Source organism: Ptychodera flava, chromosome 21 (genome assembly GCF_041260155.1).
Source record: "Ptychodera flava strain L36383 chromosome 21, AS_Pfla_20210202, whole genome shotgun sequence".
NCBI classification, from domain to species: Eukaryota; Metazoa; Hemichordata; class Enteropneusta; family Ptychoderidae; genus Ptychodera; species Ptychodera flava.
The window spans coordinates 23,538,663-23,556,077 of NC_091948.1; the positions used below are offsets into that span (position 1 = coordinate 23,538,663).

The 17,415-nt window shown below is 37.6% G+C and overlaps 1 protein-coding gene across 1 annotated transcript in view; it reads right to left on the reverse strand.

Annotated features, from left to right (window-relative positions):
• LOC139121770 (sulfotransferase 1B1-like) overlaps positions 1-16,536 on the reverse strand; it is a 30,967-nt gene extending 14,431 nt beyond the window's left edge. The window contains exon 1 of the mRNA XM_070686912.1: positions 16,151-16,536. Within this exon, the coding sequence (XP_070543013.1) occupies positions 16,151-16,310 (160 nt within the window). The 5' untranslated portion in view covers positions 16,311-16,536. The remainder of the gene's footprint in view (positions 1-16,150) is intronic.
• Positions 16,537-17,415: the final 879 nt, after the last annotated feature.

Genomic DNA, 17,415 nt, shown 5'->3' on the forward strand with positions numbered 1-17,415 from the left:
CACTTTAACAAAGACAGACACTTTCCCAATCCCGAGGATTGATGACTGCATCGACCGAGTGGGAAAAGCCAAGTATGTGACGAAATTTGACCTACTGAAGGGATTTTGGCAAGTCCCTCTGACGGCTCGTGCTCGTGAAATATCCGCCTTTGTTACACCAGACGGATTGTTCCAGTACAAGGTGATGCCATTCGGAATGAAGAACTCTCCGGCAACGTTCCAACGGATGATCAACGACGTCATATCCGGGCTAGACGGGTGTGCAGCCTACGTTGACGACGTCGTCCTGTATAGTGACACCTGGGAGGAACACATCAAGCTCATGCGGAAGTTCTTTGAGAGACTGAGCAAAGCAATGTTGACTGTCAACCTTGCCAAATCTGAGTTTGGTTGGGCAAGGGTAACTTACCTCGGACATACTGTAGGACAGGGTGAGGTAAAACCTGTTGATGCTAAAATCAGTGCCATTTCAAGTTTTCCCATACCAAACTGCAAACGACAACTGATGCGCTTTCTCGGTATGGCTGGTGACTACAGAAAATTCTGTCCAAATTTCTCCACAATTACTGAGCCTTTGACTAACTTACTTAAAGAGAAAGTAAAGTTTGTTTGGTCAGAGCAATGCCAACAGGCATTTGATACACTTAAAGCCATACTGCAAAGTGCCCCAGTGTTGTCTGCACCAGATTTCACTTTGCCATTCAAATTAGCTGTAGATGCTAGTGATACGGCTGCTGGTGCTGTTTTATTGCAAGAGGATAGTCATGGTATAGATCATCCTGTTTGCTATTTTTCACACAAATTTAACAAATCCCAGAGAAACTACTCTACAATTGAAAAAGAGTGTTTATCTTTGATATTAGCTTTACAGCATTTTGAAGTTTATGTTACTTCTTCAAATCAGCCAATAGTGGTTTATATTGATCACAACCCTCTTGTTTTTCTGCAGAAATTTAAAGGCAAAAATCAGAGATTGCTAAGATGGAGTTTAATGTTACAGGAGTTTAATCTTGACATTAGACATATCAAAGGCAGAGACAATTTAATTGCAGACTGTCTCTCTCGTATTTAGAGTTTATGTTGTTCACTTTCAAGAAGTTTTACTTTAGAGTAAGAAAAAAAATTGAGTACTTGAATCTTTTCAAGATTACATTTGCAAAAGAAAGATTTTCTTTGAAAAATTTCTTTTTTTGAAGAGGGGGTGTGTTATGTAGGTCATTTCCCCCACACTCATCATGACCTGAGTTCAATTAGTCTAGAACATTCTCAAGGTCACTGCCCTTGATGACCTCACAACCTTGAATTCAATTAGTCATGTTTGGGATGTTCTGGAAAGTTGATTAGTTGTGTAAGGGAGATAATTTTAGAACAGTAATTAGCATGTCAATAAAAGTTCTAGATTGTTCTTATATGCTTATGTAAACACATGAGTATAAATACTGGGACAGCAGGCTTGCAGTCAGACTTTTGGGATCGTGTCTCTTGTGTGTTACTAAACTCCAGCAGTAGTCATTCTCAAGACTTTTCAAGACCTTCACTGCCAACGCTGGATTTATACTGTGGACTTTGTGCAACTACAAGCCTGCAAGCCGAAGGACTGTTCATTCATCCGACTGACTGTTACAACTCTGAGACTGGAGCTTTGCCGTCCCAGCTGAGATAAGTAGTCTGTACAATTTTAAAGCTTGTACTCTATCCCTGACTTAGCAATTAGTTTTATTTTTGTAATAAATTTTGTTTAAAACGTTAACTGCTGAGTTCACCCTTTTGTTCGTTTTCTCTGCACGTAACACCGGTTTTATACAAATTAAATAAAACCATCGCGAAAACGAATTAATGGTCATGACCATGAATTCATTCTCGTGATGGTTTGCATGTATCGTGTCTAAAACCGGGGTCGAATATAAGCATGGTCAGCCATTCATTCGGTATCTTTCGACATGTCAAACAATATAAGTAGTATCTCACATCAAACAAAATTCATGAAAAATGGCCGACTTTGTCCCTTTAAATTGCTCGTGTATTTGGAAAACATGTTCGGTCACGACGGGATTCCCTTTTATGCCTGCTAAATGTATTATCAAATTTATACATGATGACCCATACAGCTAGGGAAACAGTTCTGTTTCATCAGTGTGATCATTCTGATCATCTGTTCTGTTGAGTTTTTCACAGTATCTTTCTGCCGTCGCTGTTTTGTGATGAATAAACACGGACCATGGTGAATTTTCATTCCTCTACTTGTTTTAAATCAGTGCATGACTGATGTAGAATATTGTGTCATTGTGCTTGTAACATGAGAGCAAGAAGACAAAAAAGCTGCACTTGTGAGATTGGACATCATATGACATGTATCTTGTTCATCAGCTTTAATTAGTTTATTGAGGCGACATGTCTTGTGTGATACATCTGGTGTTTTGATCTAATTAAATCATTTGTTCTAGCCTGAAATATGTTTATGCCTGACAACATACAAGCAAACTAGACTGAAAAATATTGTAAATTCTTGCTCCAAAATAGGTGAATTACGTGACAGTGACACCTCAACACTTTTATCTGGTCACAGTATAAGTGGCTGAAAAACAAATGCGAAAAGTATGTTATTTTCCTGGATCTATTTGTGTTGATTGTGATAGACATTTGTGAACAGCATAAATGTCACAAAACCCTATTTTAAATGATAAAAATTGTTCTAAAGTTGAACATGAACTTTTTATATTGATGCAGGTTGTTACGACATGGAAATTCCAAAGAGTGGTTGTGTGTAGGAATTTACAAATTCCCCACCCCCATATGTGGGGGATTTACTTGGTTTAGGTGGGGATTTTCCAGATTGTCTTGCCCCAGGGGGTGGGGCATTTGGCAGATTTCACAGGACTAATTTCCAAATCCCCCACTAAACCCCGAGGTGGGGGGGTGGGGGTTTACATTGACTGGCGCATAAGACCGGGGTCAATTGTATCTACACTGCCAGTGTGCTACTAAATGCTTTCTTCTGCACCATTTTTTTATTCTTGTGGTTAAAACATTTTGGTTATGGAAGACTGCATAAATTTGCCGCATGAGAGGCTTGTAGCTTATGACAAGCTATCATGAACACTAAATGAATGCCGCAGAAATGTTCTGTACCTGTTGTAATATACACTTCACTTTGCTACCAGATTTTTAGAATTCAATTGATACCTTATTTTATTTCTGGTGGTAAAAGTTTACCAGCTGAAATGAAAAAGTATTTCTATCCTGGAAATGTCATAAAAACACAGATTATTAATAAAAAACTGAACAAATATTTCTTTAATGTAAAAACTATCAGGAACATCATACAAAACATCTCGATTCGTAAAATTGGGACCTCCTGAATGCGGAGAAAGCTGTAATTGCCACGCTTAATTGAGACTATAAGCTGGCTAAAAGTTGCTCAAAGTGGCTACAAGATTTTTGATTTGGCTAATCAGTTGGCTAATCATTTTAGTGACTCAGGGGGAGCCCTGCAAGTGTTACTTATTTTACTTTCAGCTTCTGGTTTATGATCGAAATTTAAGTTGTTTACACTCATAAATATTTAAACACACCCACAAATACATACATACATACATACATACATATATACATACATACATACATACATACATACATACATACATACATACATACATACGTACATACATACATACATACATACATACATATGTATGTATGTATGTATTCTGTCTGTGGCCTCTCAGCTAGGCGACTGATGCCGTATGTTGTGGGTTCGAATCCGATTGAAAACTAACCGTATTTTCTCTCCTGGGTTGGTAACACTGCTGGTGGACAGAATTGTCCCCGAGGTTATCGTTCGCCCAGTTAAAGCAATGAAATTCGTTTCTTCGCTTCGATAAAGTGTGTATGTGCGATGTATGATAGTGAGCATGCGTGCGTGAGTGCTTCACGAACTCTACAACGTGTTGAGCGGTACGTCTCAGTCAGAAAAACGTAACAACTTAGCCGGCTATTGAACCACTCTTTTTTGGGAGTGGAGATTTAGCCGAGTGGTTCTGTCTGTGGCCTCTCAGCTAGGCGACTGATGCCGTATGTTGTGGGTTCGAATCCGATTGAAGACTAGCCGTACATACATACATACATACATACATACATACATGCATACATACATATGCTGTTAATTGTGATCCTTGCTGAGTACTATAGTTTGCACCACTTGTTCAAGCTGGCTGCACAACGTATACATAATAATAATTAATAATAATAATAATAATAATAAAAATAATAATAACTTTATTGTCGTTATTCCCTCAAAGGTGAACATAGTCAAGAACTAATACTACAAAAATAAGAAAAGGATACTTATCAAAAAATAATAGATTTATATATATATATATATATATATATATATATATATATATATATATATATAAGATATAACTTTATGCAGAATATGAAATGTGGGGTAATCTTAAAAAATATCTGTTTCTTGGATAAATGTTGAGGTATATCATGCTATCTGTATTGCTCATTATGTAGCAAAATTTGGCTTGCAAATCCCAGTTGTTGAAGTTTTCATTGTTGACAGCTATCGAGTCTAACAATTTTTGTCGTGATTGTGTATGACGTGGACAACACATGATATAATGTAATTCGTCCTCAACTGAGTTGGTATCACACCTATAACAAATTCTGTCCTCAGCTTTTAGTTTTGGTCTCATGTGTCTACCTTTCTCAATCATCAGATTATGGTCACTTATTCTCAGCTTGGTAATGTATGTTCTGTCCTTTTTATCCTTGATACAGCTTAAATGCTTTTCCATTTTAAAATCTGTTTTAAACTTTCTATAAATGCGTAATTTGTTATTCTCTGCTGATGATGTCTTTTCTGCATTAACTTCATTTTTCCATTTTAAAATGTAGTCATTACTTATCTTATCTGTTAAGTTTTTCACACTATGTTTATCATTTTGCCAAAAATTACCAACACTCTCCAATCCTGTAATTTCTTGCATTGCAGTTGCCCAGGCCATGTTATTGTTAGTACAAAATACCATCACCTCATGGATCAAAGTATTTTCTTTCTTAGTGTCTGTTCTATACCAATATTTAACCATCATTTTCTTGATAAAAGTTAAAAGTGGATGCCTGCCCATCTCACCTCTCACTGCTAAATTTTTTGCTGACTGATTAACTTGGAGAAGTATTTTACACAACTTAAGATTCAATTTTTCAATTGGTAGCCTATCTGAATATTTCTCAGTTCCCCAAATGTCACATCCGTAAGTTAGTATAGGCCTAATAACATGGTCAAAAATATAAATCCATGCATGAATATTTATGTTAGCTGATGAACTGACAACTTTTGTAATATAAAAGAACGTTTTCAATGCCTTCTTGTATAGAGTCTCCTTTGCAATGTCAAACTTCCCATTACATTTGAAGTCTATGCCTAAGTATTTGTAGCTTTGAACAATTTCTAATTTCATACTATTATAATAAAAGTTATATTTATGACGAAGGACCCTAGCATTCTTGTTGAAAACAATGACTTTGGTTTTGTTAGTGTTGACTTCTAAATTCCAGTCATTACAATATGACTGAAGTTTATCAAAGCAACGTTGTAATCCAGCCTCTGATTCTGAAATTAATACAAGATCATCAGCATATAATAGGAAATTGATCAGAGACTGTCCTAAGTTAACTTGTTCACACCTATCATCAAAGTAACCTGATAAATCGTTAACAAACAGATTAAAAAGAATGGGACTAATATTGCAACCTTGCCTAACTCCTCGCATTGATTTGAACTCCCGTGTGATTCCACCATTAAGTTTCATACTGTATTTGACTTCGTCATACATACTGTTAATTATTTGATAAATGTTGCCATTAATATTGTGTGTTAGTAACTTATAATAGAGCCCTTGACGCCAAATACTATCAAATGCCTTTCTACAATCAACAAATCCTACAAACAACCTATTTACATTTTTCCTTTTATCCTTCGCATTTTCAATGTTTGATTTATTAATATACTTATCAATAACCGATTTTAAGATGAACATGTTGTCTGTTGTTCGTAATCCAGGCCTAAACCCAGCCTGATATTGACTTTAAAAAAATGGCGGCTAGCATAGAGCACATGTAGTCCTGCTTGCTCTACAAGTGACTGGTGTTTTAATAGACTGTACAACATTTATACTCACACAATACTCACAAGAACTGAAAGTAACATACGTGGAACCTGTGAGTCATGGCAGAAAACAAGGCAGGAAGGATTTCTAGGCCTAATATGATGAGGACTTTGTGTACGATGCAGCGAAGTCTACCACGGTAGTGACCAACCCAACCATGGCGGAAATTCAAGCTGATGAAGTTATACGTACGGACTTCAAGTATGACTGCAAAATTAGCAGTGCGGTACCAACCAACATCAAGTTTAAGACAACCACAACCAGATTGCCATTATGGGTTAAGGCATCGAAAGATAAGTATACAGATAGCTATTGTAAGGCGAACGAACTTAAACAGGAGTGGAAAGAATCAAATCTGTCCGGGGGCAAGATGGCTGTTCTTACACAGGGGAATTGTCGGGAGGGAAAGCAAGACGATAGAGAGCATCAATATGTAGTGTTGACATTCTATACCGAAGGCGGAATCATGGTTCAAGGTGAAAGTTTTGAGAACTGGGCAGATAAAGACTTTCTTGAACTTAAACAATCTGTTAATAGAAATAACGGTGATTTCAAAACCAAGATGGTGGCCTCAATACGTTTGGCCAACGTACACACATGCATGGAGCTGTTGATAAACCAGATACAGCTAGAGATACTGATCATGAATGTGTGCAACTCACAGAAGATAAAGTTGATACAGACAGTGATGATGGGTTTGTAAAGAAACTGGTTCATAAATTTGAAACTCCCTCCAGCAGATCTAGACGGGGCAATATAGAGCGAAAATTACAGTGTCCTAGAGAGGAGGTTATATGATACCGAAATATGCGTGGAGGAGTTACAGACTCAAATGACTGAACTCATTCAATCTACCAATGTTGTAAATCAACAATTGATGAAAACGCTTCAGCAGGATCAACAGAGAGCTTGTACTTGTACAAAAGATTACAATGAGTTGAAAGCTAATTACAACAAGCTGGTTGAAGCTGATGATAAACTGAAAAGGAGATGAAAGAGAACACCCGTGACTTTGAAGAAAAACATAACATGTAAGACATTGACAAAATGCTATGGCAACAAGAGTTCACAAAATTGAAAGAAACTACCACTGTTGCTTTGGATAAATTGACAGCTGATAACAATGAGCTAAGGAAAGCAGCAGAAACATTCTCCAGGAAACACGATATCATGAGTAACCAGTATGAACAGCTGTCACTACATCTCAATGAAGTAAGTCGGGGAAGATTTGAAAGTCAGCGCAGGCCACCATCAACGGCATCAGCAAAGTTAATTGCAAGTGATGTAAGACAATCGGGAGTTCCCCTAAACAATTATTACCAGGTATTTGAAAATACATCTGAGGAGGAAGTTGATGAAATGCTGAGTGAGACGTGCATCAGTCACAACTACACAACATGTCCAGAACAGAAATCTAGAAACCGGTCAGGAAGTTACAAATACCACTACCTCACAACACATCCAAAAGGATCTGGCATCAGTACAGCATGTTCTACTTGGTGACTCACTTATCAACGGTGTGAATATAGACCAGATGTATAGACCAAACATTGCAGAGAAATATATGGTATACACAACTGAAGAGGCTGTCCAAAAAATTCAGGATTCAAATTTTGATCCCACAAAATTATCATCTGTAATTTGCCATGTGGGAACAAATGACTTAACAAAGAAAAACAAACAATCAGTACTGACATCACTCCAAACAATGGTTGAAACTGCAACACAAAAATATCCAAATGCCAAAATTGGAATATCTGCAATTTTACGTAGGATTGGATGTGATACGATTAATGTTGATATTACAGAAATTAACAAGAACATTAAAGAATTCTGTAATAAGAATGAAAAGCTGGTATTCATACAACATAGGAAGTTGGCAACGAGTGGACATCTGTTTGCAAAGGATGGAATACACATTGAAAGGGATGGTGTCAAGTTACTAGTAGCAGATATGAAATGGGCGATGATGGATGGAAACGAAAAGCGAGCTCGTTAGGGTCAATCTACGAGGTCAGGTCATGGCAACAGGAGTGGATTAATCAGGAGAGGTCAACCAGTGAAGTACAACAGACAGGCTACAGGGCAGTACCGATCACATGGTAATAAACAATATCAACATCGTCAAACAAAGCCACTGTATAACAGTACTGGGAGGGAAGATGCTGTGCAAAATAAAAATGACCAGATAGTCCATTCGCTGATAACTCTTTTGAAAAATTTTGTATAAGTGTGTATGATACTGTTAAAACAACCATGTTACTAGTAAATAACAGTCGTTAGTTGGCCATTGTTTTGTGTTTATCGGAGACTTATCGACAACAGGTGGATAACACCTTAACTTATATGACTTGGAACATTCAAGGAGTCAAGCAGAACCTGAATGACCAAGACTTCTTGAATACTATTAATTCTTTTGACTTTGTAGCTTTAGAAGAGAGTTGGTTAGATTCTGTAGACAATTTTTTCTTGTCTGATTTTAGTTATTTTCCGTTGTGATAGGAAAAAAACAGAAAACAGCAAAACGGAACTCTGGTGGTACTATATTGCTGTTCAAACATAAATATGAAAGAGGAGTACATAAATCTCTACGATTATACCTGATACAATATGGGTCAAACTGGATAAAACTTTTTTTAACTTTGTAAAAGAGATATTTATCTTTGCAACATATTTCCCACCAGATAATTCATCCATTTACAAAGAGAAGGTAAATACTCTCTTTGAAGATATTGAAAAAGAAATAATCAATTACTCATCCGAGGGTGAAATAATTATTATGGGTGATTTCGATGCACGTACAGGAAGACTTGATGATTACGTTACAGATGACTCAAGAGACCATATTACATTACCAAATATGTATGCTATGGATAATTTCAGAGCAAGATTGAATAAGGATAATAATATCAATTCATATGGAAGGAAACTTATTGACCTCTGTTTATCAACAGACATGAAAATTGTCAACGGCAGAAAAATTGGCGACTTGTATGGAGATTTTACATGTTACACATATAACGGCTCAAGCCTTGTGGACTATGTAATTGCACAATCAAGCCTTCACTTAAAATTCAATACTGAAGAGTTCACCAATTGACCCACTTATCAGACCATTGTCCACTATCTTTTGCACTCACTGAGCAAGTCAGAACTGAAAATGTGGACAACAGTACCGGTCTTAACCCCCTTCCCAAAAGATATTTACGGGAACAAAGTTCAACTGAGAAGTATCAAGAGGCTCTCCAAAGCCCACCAGTCAGTTCCAAAATTACTTGGTATTTACACACAAATTATTTGACTGGTAATATTGATGATGCTGTACAAGGCTTGAATGATATAATTTACACGGCTGCAGACATGTCACTCAAAACCTGCACTCATAAAGTTATAAAGAAAGGCAATGTGAAAAAGAAAACAGGTCGTCGATGGTATGACAAATCATGTTTTATAATAAAACGTGAAGTTAGAGCAATGGGTAAACTGATTGTGAAATATCCAAATGACCCATACGTGAGAGGTCGCTACTTTCAACTTAAGAAGGAGTATAAAAAGTTAATTAGAACTAAAAAGAGAATGTACCAGGAGAATCTTTTGAATAATATCACGGAAGTGAATGGTGGTAACTTAGATCAATTCTGGAGTGCATTGAAAGAATTAAAAACCAACAATTCCTTACAAACAAATGATGATATCAGTAATAGTATAAGTGTTGAGGAATGGATCAAGCTTTTCTCAAATCAAAATAAGAAATATAACCATAGTTCAAAATTAGACAAAATTATAAAAGAGCTAGAAAATAAGGAAATTAATGAAGAATTGAATGGGGATATTACTTCCACTGAAATCATGACGTCAATTAAACAGTTAAAAAAGAAAAAGTCGCCAGATGATGATAAAATAATCAATGAAATGTTAATAAGTGGTCAGTATGTCCTTCTGAAAACAATTACAAAACTCTTTCATAGTATTTTAAATTCAAAAAAGCTTCCAGACATTTGGCGCACTAGCATTATAAAACCACTTTTCAAATCAGGGGATAAAAATAACCCAAATAACTACAGAGGGATAGCTCTATCAAGTTGTCACTCAAAACTTTTCACTTCAGTTTTGAATAACAGATTACATAAATATGTTGAGAGTCATGATGTCGTGTTTTTCAGTGTCATCAGTTGTTACAAAAAGTTTTTTACTATCTTAAATTAAATATATAAATAGTTAAAGCTGCAAACAGCATCGCCTTGGCCCAAGCGGTTGCAATGGTTGAAAGTACGTGCACTGATGATACTATGTGCAAAATGTGAGCTTTCAATGATCTTTTGGTTCTTGTAAACTAGATTTTGAACATCGTCTCATGGTTATTGTAGGTTTCGCTGGTAATAGTAGGTTTTACGCAAAAACCAATACGGCCGCCAAACCATGTGACCAACAGAAATGTTTTTCGCAAACTTGATATTACTCACACTAAGGGTGATGCATTGGTTCGCAAGGAGAAGATTTTTGAAGATTAAATTGCATCTTTTTGAAAATCCAATATGACTGACAAATCACGTCACCAACCAAAATGCCTTTCACAATCTTGAAAGTGCTCATACTAACAATGATACGAGTAAAATTCCAGTGCAAAAAGTGCGTTTGTTCCGGAGTAGCTTGTAAAGGTTAAAATAGTATTTTGGGGAAACCAAATATGGCCGCCATTCCTCATGACCGATCTATATGACTTTCCCAAACTTAAAAGCACCAACAAGAAGGATGATATGAGAAAATCTTCTTAAAAAGAAGATTTATGAATATTTATTCTCTGGGAATCGTAAGCTTTTCGCAAACATCCATATGGATGCCAAACCACATGACCATAGAAATGCCTTTCGCAAACTTCATAGTAATCACACTAAAAGATGAAAATTTCTTATAAAGTGGGGCGTTGGTTCTGGAGAAGAAGATTTTGATATACTAAATTTGGAGTTTAGCAAAATCAAATATGGGGACCAAACAACTCCAGCGATCAAAATGCTTTTCGCAAAATTGAAAGCACTCACACCACAGATGACAAGAGTAAAATTTCAGTGTAAAGTTTCAGTTCGGTGTGTTGGTTCTTGAAAAGACGGTATTTTTAAAGATTAAATTCGTATTTTTCGAAAATCCAATAAGGCGGCCAAGGTCAAGGCCAAGATCATTCTTGCTATACGAAAAAGTTTAAATCTGCTAGACCCCTAGGTCATCAGGAGAAGCCAATTTTATTGCACTAATGATATTATGTGAAAAATTTGAGCTTGAAAAAGTCTTTTCGTTCTTATAAAGAAGGATTTTGAACATCATCACATAGTTACTGTAGGTTTCGCTGGTAATAATATGTTTTACACAAATTCCAATGTGGCGGCCAAACTAGTAGACAGATCCAAATGCCTTTTGCAAACATGAAAGTGCTCACACTATGAAAGATATGAGTAAACTTTCAGTTCAATCGGAGAGTTGGTTCTGGAGTTGAAGATTTTTAAGGATTAAATTGCTATTCACAATAACCAATATGGCAGCCAAACCACGTGACCGATCCAAATGCCTTTCACAAACTTTAAAGTGCTTGCACTAAGAAAGAGATGAGTAACATTTATATTCAATCAGTTTGTTGGTTCTTGAGAACAAGATTTTTAAGGATTAAATTGCGATTTACACAAAATCCAATATTGCGTCCAAACCACGTGACCAATCCAAATGCCTCTTGCAAACTTAAAAGTGCTCACACTAACGCTAATACAAGTAAAATTTCAGTTCAATCGGTGTACTGGTTCTAAAGAAGAAGATTTTTAAAGATTAAATTACGATTTTTGCAAAATCCAATATGACGGCCAAACCATGTGACCGACCTTGATGCCTTTCGCAAACTTGAAAGAGGTCAAACTTAAGATGATTCACGTAATATTTCAGTTTAATCAGTGTGTTGGTTCTGGAGAAGAAGGTTTTTGAAGAATATTTGGTTTTTTCGAAAATCTAATATGGCAGTCAAGGTCACGTGACCACACGCAATTTTATTAACAAATTCTTTAGACCTTAGGTTATGCTTGCTATATACAAATTTTTCAAACTGAGTAGACCCCTAGGTCATCAGGAGAAGCCATTTTTCGGTTAATAGAAAATTCAATATGGCCGCCAGGTCACGTGCCCAATCATAGGTTACGTTCGGCGGTTTCTGAGATCAAGAGTGACGAAAAGCTACGGACGAAGAAGAAGAGGAAGAAGAATATTGAACTCCCGTAAAAACAATAGAGTCTCAAGTCACAAGGCTTGGGCCCCTAAATATTGAACTCCTATGAAAAAAACAATAGGGTCCTAGCCCGTACGCTTGGGCTCCTAATAAAATATATCTGTATGTACGATAGTACACACACACACATTCGCCCACAGTCGCTCGAGAGTTATTCAGCTCTGGGACTAGTCGCCCCATAGACGAGTATACAGAAGCGAGAAATACCTCGAGGTATTTCTCGCTTCTGTATACTTAGCTGCAATAATTGTAGCCCTTGGTTGGTGGGGATTGGGCTTCTGTCGTGCGGCTCGCGCCTTGCCCCAACCAGGGCTACAATTTCTTCCTATACCTGCTAGTGTAAAAGCTGCAGTGCGGATCTACACTGCATGGTCAAGGCACACACGGGGCCGCATTATTAGAGAATCTCGCCTTACCGTGTGCAAATTTCACTATAATCCTGCTCCCGGATAATGTTAGAGCCCTTGTAACTCCTATCGATGGTCAACTTTACTCCTTGCAGCTGAAAAATGACAGTTTAATGACTCTGGCGCGAAGTCAATTCGAACTGGACCGCCGTCGTTGAACTCTGTACCCAGCCGACTTGTACCATTACATTTTGGGGTGGCCGATAGGTGTGAGGGAGCTGAATGAGCATGCTTACGGGTAGCCCTTCACTGCCTCCGGAGCCAAAGCCGGACACTCTTGCCATACTCGTAGGACTAGTTTATGGGATTGAAAGGGGTGGGTAATTTTCATGACAATATATAACTCTTGGTGAATAAAGAGAGATACTTTTGCCGAAGTTCAACTACGCATTTTAATTAGTTCAATAAATCCTGTGCTCTATCTTCCGAACTTTCTCAAATATGTTACGTACTAGTTCAATAAATCCTACACGGGAACGGGTCATTTGAAGCAGTTATAGAACTTTGTGTCCATGTACATTGTTCAGAGGCGTGTGCCTAAGTTAAACTCCATATAACTAGTTCAACTTTCACAACTAAGTTCAACCATCCACCTCCATGGTACAACTACATTTACAAGATGCCGCTGTTGTTCAATGTGGAAAGAGTGGTTCCAAGCAAAATCTGTTAGACTAAAAAGGTCACAATGTGTGAAGTGGGGTGCCAAAACGGCATTCTTGTCCATGACGGCGTGACTTTGAACATTTTTTTTTAAATCGGATATTTTCCATCTAGTATCAAAGTTTGACATATCGACGATTTCGGGATTACTGTGAAATCGCCGATCGACACTGGACTCAGCACTCTGCGTCTGTGAAATCGCCTATACTTACAGAATATTTATCGGCAATTTCCGGACTCTAGACGATACTACAATGACTAGCCTTGTGCCACGGCACGCCGGGTCTGTGAAATAGCCGATATTTATTATAGTTACTTATAGTGCAGCTTTGCCAAATACTTTGCTATTTGTATACAACACGTAGGTATTTTACTGTTTTTGTAGGGTCGTAGCATTTCTTAACTCATTACACAAACGCGGATTACATTCCAGGTTAATTTTCTCACAGGACATTTATGTAGTCTCACTTCGAACCATAGTGAACTTTACAGTGTGCATGATGAACTCAGTATGGAAATAGCCTAATATAGGAACGACTTCCTCCAATCTGATTAAAATCAGAAGTAGAGTACGGCGACGTCTTCTTATGCGTACGCGGTATTCTCTCGCTGTCGCGTAGTGAGAGGCGACAGCGACTCGGAGAGAATACCGCGTACGCATAAGAAGACGTCGCCGTACTCTACACCTGATTTTAATCAGATGGACTTCCTCCATCCGTTTGCTCATGACTACTTCAATAATGCAGTGTTTATCAATTTAAAATTTCGGCATTTTCTTGTCTGTCAACATACATCTTAATGATGAAGTAGGCCGGGTTGTATGAGGATTTCTTTACATCATTTTCACATCTGTGCTTTTTCATGGATACATCTTTCTTTTTGTAACAAATTCCTTGTAATCAGCATGTTTTACATACATGCTTTGATATTGACCTCAGCAGTTTTTGAATAAATCTGATAAAATTTGAAGCACCGAAGTAGTAGTAGTCACAGTAGTAGTAGTATCTATTTAAAGCTTCCCATTTTTACACAAAGTTGAGAATGTTCCAGACTAATTAAACTCATGTCATGATGAGTGTGGGGGAAAATGACATACATAACATGATCCGAAGTGGACCAAAAATGGACTCCTGAGATACACCGCACCAATCGACAAAACATGAGCGTGTACACCTAAATAGCTAACATTGACTTCTTCCTGTAAGGTCTGATCGAAACCACTTCAGTGACAAATCAGAAAACATGTACACAGAAAGTTCGCTCAGCAAAATGTTATGATCAACGATGAAAAAAATCTTTAAGTATATCTAAAAACAATTATCTTCATCTATATTCTGTAAAAGTATAGACCCTGGTCAGTTAACTTGACTAAAGCAATGTGACAAGAGTGATGTTGTCTGATGATTGTGAGTTGTAACAAAAAAGATTAAATGCATAAAACTGTAAAAACTAATATAAACATGTTTTTCTAGTATTTTAGATAGAACTGGTAGAAGGGAGATAGGCCTATAGTTGTTAACATCACTTTTAGAGCCTCCCTTATGAATCGGAACTATTTCATCACATTTGAAACAGTCGGAAAATGTACCACTATAAGCTTCAAGATTAAAAAGAGTTGCGAATATTTGTCAGACATTTCACCACTTTACAGCTCTGGCCAAGCGCTAGTCTGGCTCGAACTTCGCTACTAGATGATACTAGAGTTTGTTAATTAGGCGGGTAAATATCCGATATATATCGAAGATTTTATAGCCTTAGAGATCCATATCGTATAGTATATTAGCCGTAAATATCGATTGGATATTTTATAATTATATCGCGGTGTCCTCTTGTTGTCAGAGCATCTGTATAAAATGGCAAAGACGAGACGACAGACTTTGCATGGCGTGAATATCTCTTTCACTTCTCAGGAATAAAGATGGCAAGTTCTTCAATGGTCACTGGTCTCTCTTTGCTTTCAGCGATAGTGGTATTCTAGCAGTAATTGAAAAGGAGCAAACAGTCCTATGACCTTTTTCAATCCTCCGAAAAGATAGCGTTAAAATAACAACAACTATACTGCCACTAGCGCGCTACTGTACTGCTGGTGTCACCGTTTTCATTAGTCCCTCACACCTATCGGCCACCCCTAAAATGTAATGGTACAAGTCGGCTGGGTACAGAGTTCAACGACGGCGGTCCAGTTCGAATTGACTTCGCGCCAGAGTCATTAAACTGTCATTTTTCAGCTGCAAGGAGTAAAGTTGACCATCGATAGGAGTTACAAGGGCTCTAACATTATCCGGGAGCAGGATTATAGTGAAATTTGCACACGGTAAGGCGAGATTCTCTAATAATGCGGCCCCGTGTGTGCCTTGACCATGCAGTGTAGATCCGCACTGCAGCTTTTACACTAGCAGGTATAGGAAGAAATTGTAGCCCTGGTTGGGGCAAGGCGCGAGCCGCACGACAGAAGCCCAATCCCCCCCAACCAAGGGCTACAATTATTGCAGCTACTGTATACTCGTCTATGGGCCATGGGGCGACTAGTCCCAGAGCTGAATAACTCTCGAGCGACTGTGCATTCGCCGTACAAAATAAGTCTAACATGATACAATGGCACAATTGAAGGAAATAAGACTATTTACAAAACAAAAACTTACCCGCTTTGGGGTATGTCACCACCCAAATGTCATCGTCGCGAACTTCCATTTCTCTCACAGCGTCCAAAGAGGCAGCGGGAATTACGGCTGGCACGCGGATCCCATTGAAAAAATGGTCTGCGAGTGGTTTGAAATCGTCTGGTAGCAGATTGTGAGCCATGATTCCATGTCAGCGCTGCTGTCGATCTGATTCAACCGAATTTTTCTCAGGACAACCTCGCACTTTCCAAGCTACGTGCACAATGAAAGGTTTCACTTCAAAGAGTGTATACTGACAATCTGTCGCAGGGGTCTGTTCTGTTGTTAGCTGGCGCGAACGCGCGTCGAGGTCGATGTAATATTTTCAGAAAAACGGACAGCACTATGTCAGAGGTTATCAGTTAACTAAAGGTCACGCAGCGTGTCATTTAACATATACCAATACTCTAAATGCCTACTGTTTGTCCATCTTCGGTGGACAAACAAACTCTCTCTAACTCTCTCTCTCTCTCTCTCTCTCTCTCTCTCTCTCTCTCTCTCTATATATATATATATATATATATATATATATATATATATATATATATATATATATATATATATATATATATATAATATTATGTATGTATATAGGCCTATAGACAGTTAAAGAGTGTTTGCATGTATGTATGTATGCATGTATATATATATATATATATATATATATATATATATATATATATATTATATATATATATATATATATATATATATATATTTAGGGGTTATTACACGAAGTTAGGGCGATACCGCGTCGTATTCGAGTGATGTGTCCGTATTTTGACTCGTTGCTGCGCAACTCGTCAAAATACGGACACATCACGCGAATACGACACGGTATCGCCCTAACTTCGTGTAATAACCCCTTTATCATACATGCATACTTTGGTTATGACTGCTTTCCTACAGACGCTCCGAAATTAGAAACGAGATCAACTTGAAATCGACCTTGCTTACTCCAGGCTGTACTTATAAAAAGTTGGTTGCTAAGGAGTGATGACAACCATATCACTTCTTGATATTATTCCGCTATCGGGCCTTCCACTTCATGGCGCACTTTTAAAGCGAACAGTTTCAATATTACGATGTCGACACAGGTTTTCACAATTTGAAGAAGATGTATTTTTAGTTTAAAATGACGTTGTTTTGATACATAACCTCATCCCTGCGTGAAAGTTATGAGGCCGACAAAATCGTGTGGGTCAAAATACTCGCGCCACGCCGCGCCAGCGTGCGATTTCGAAATC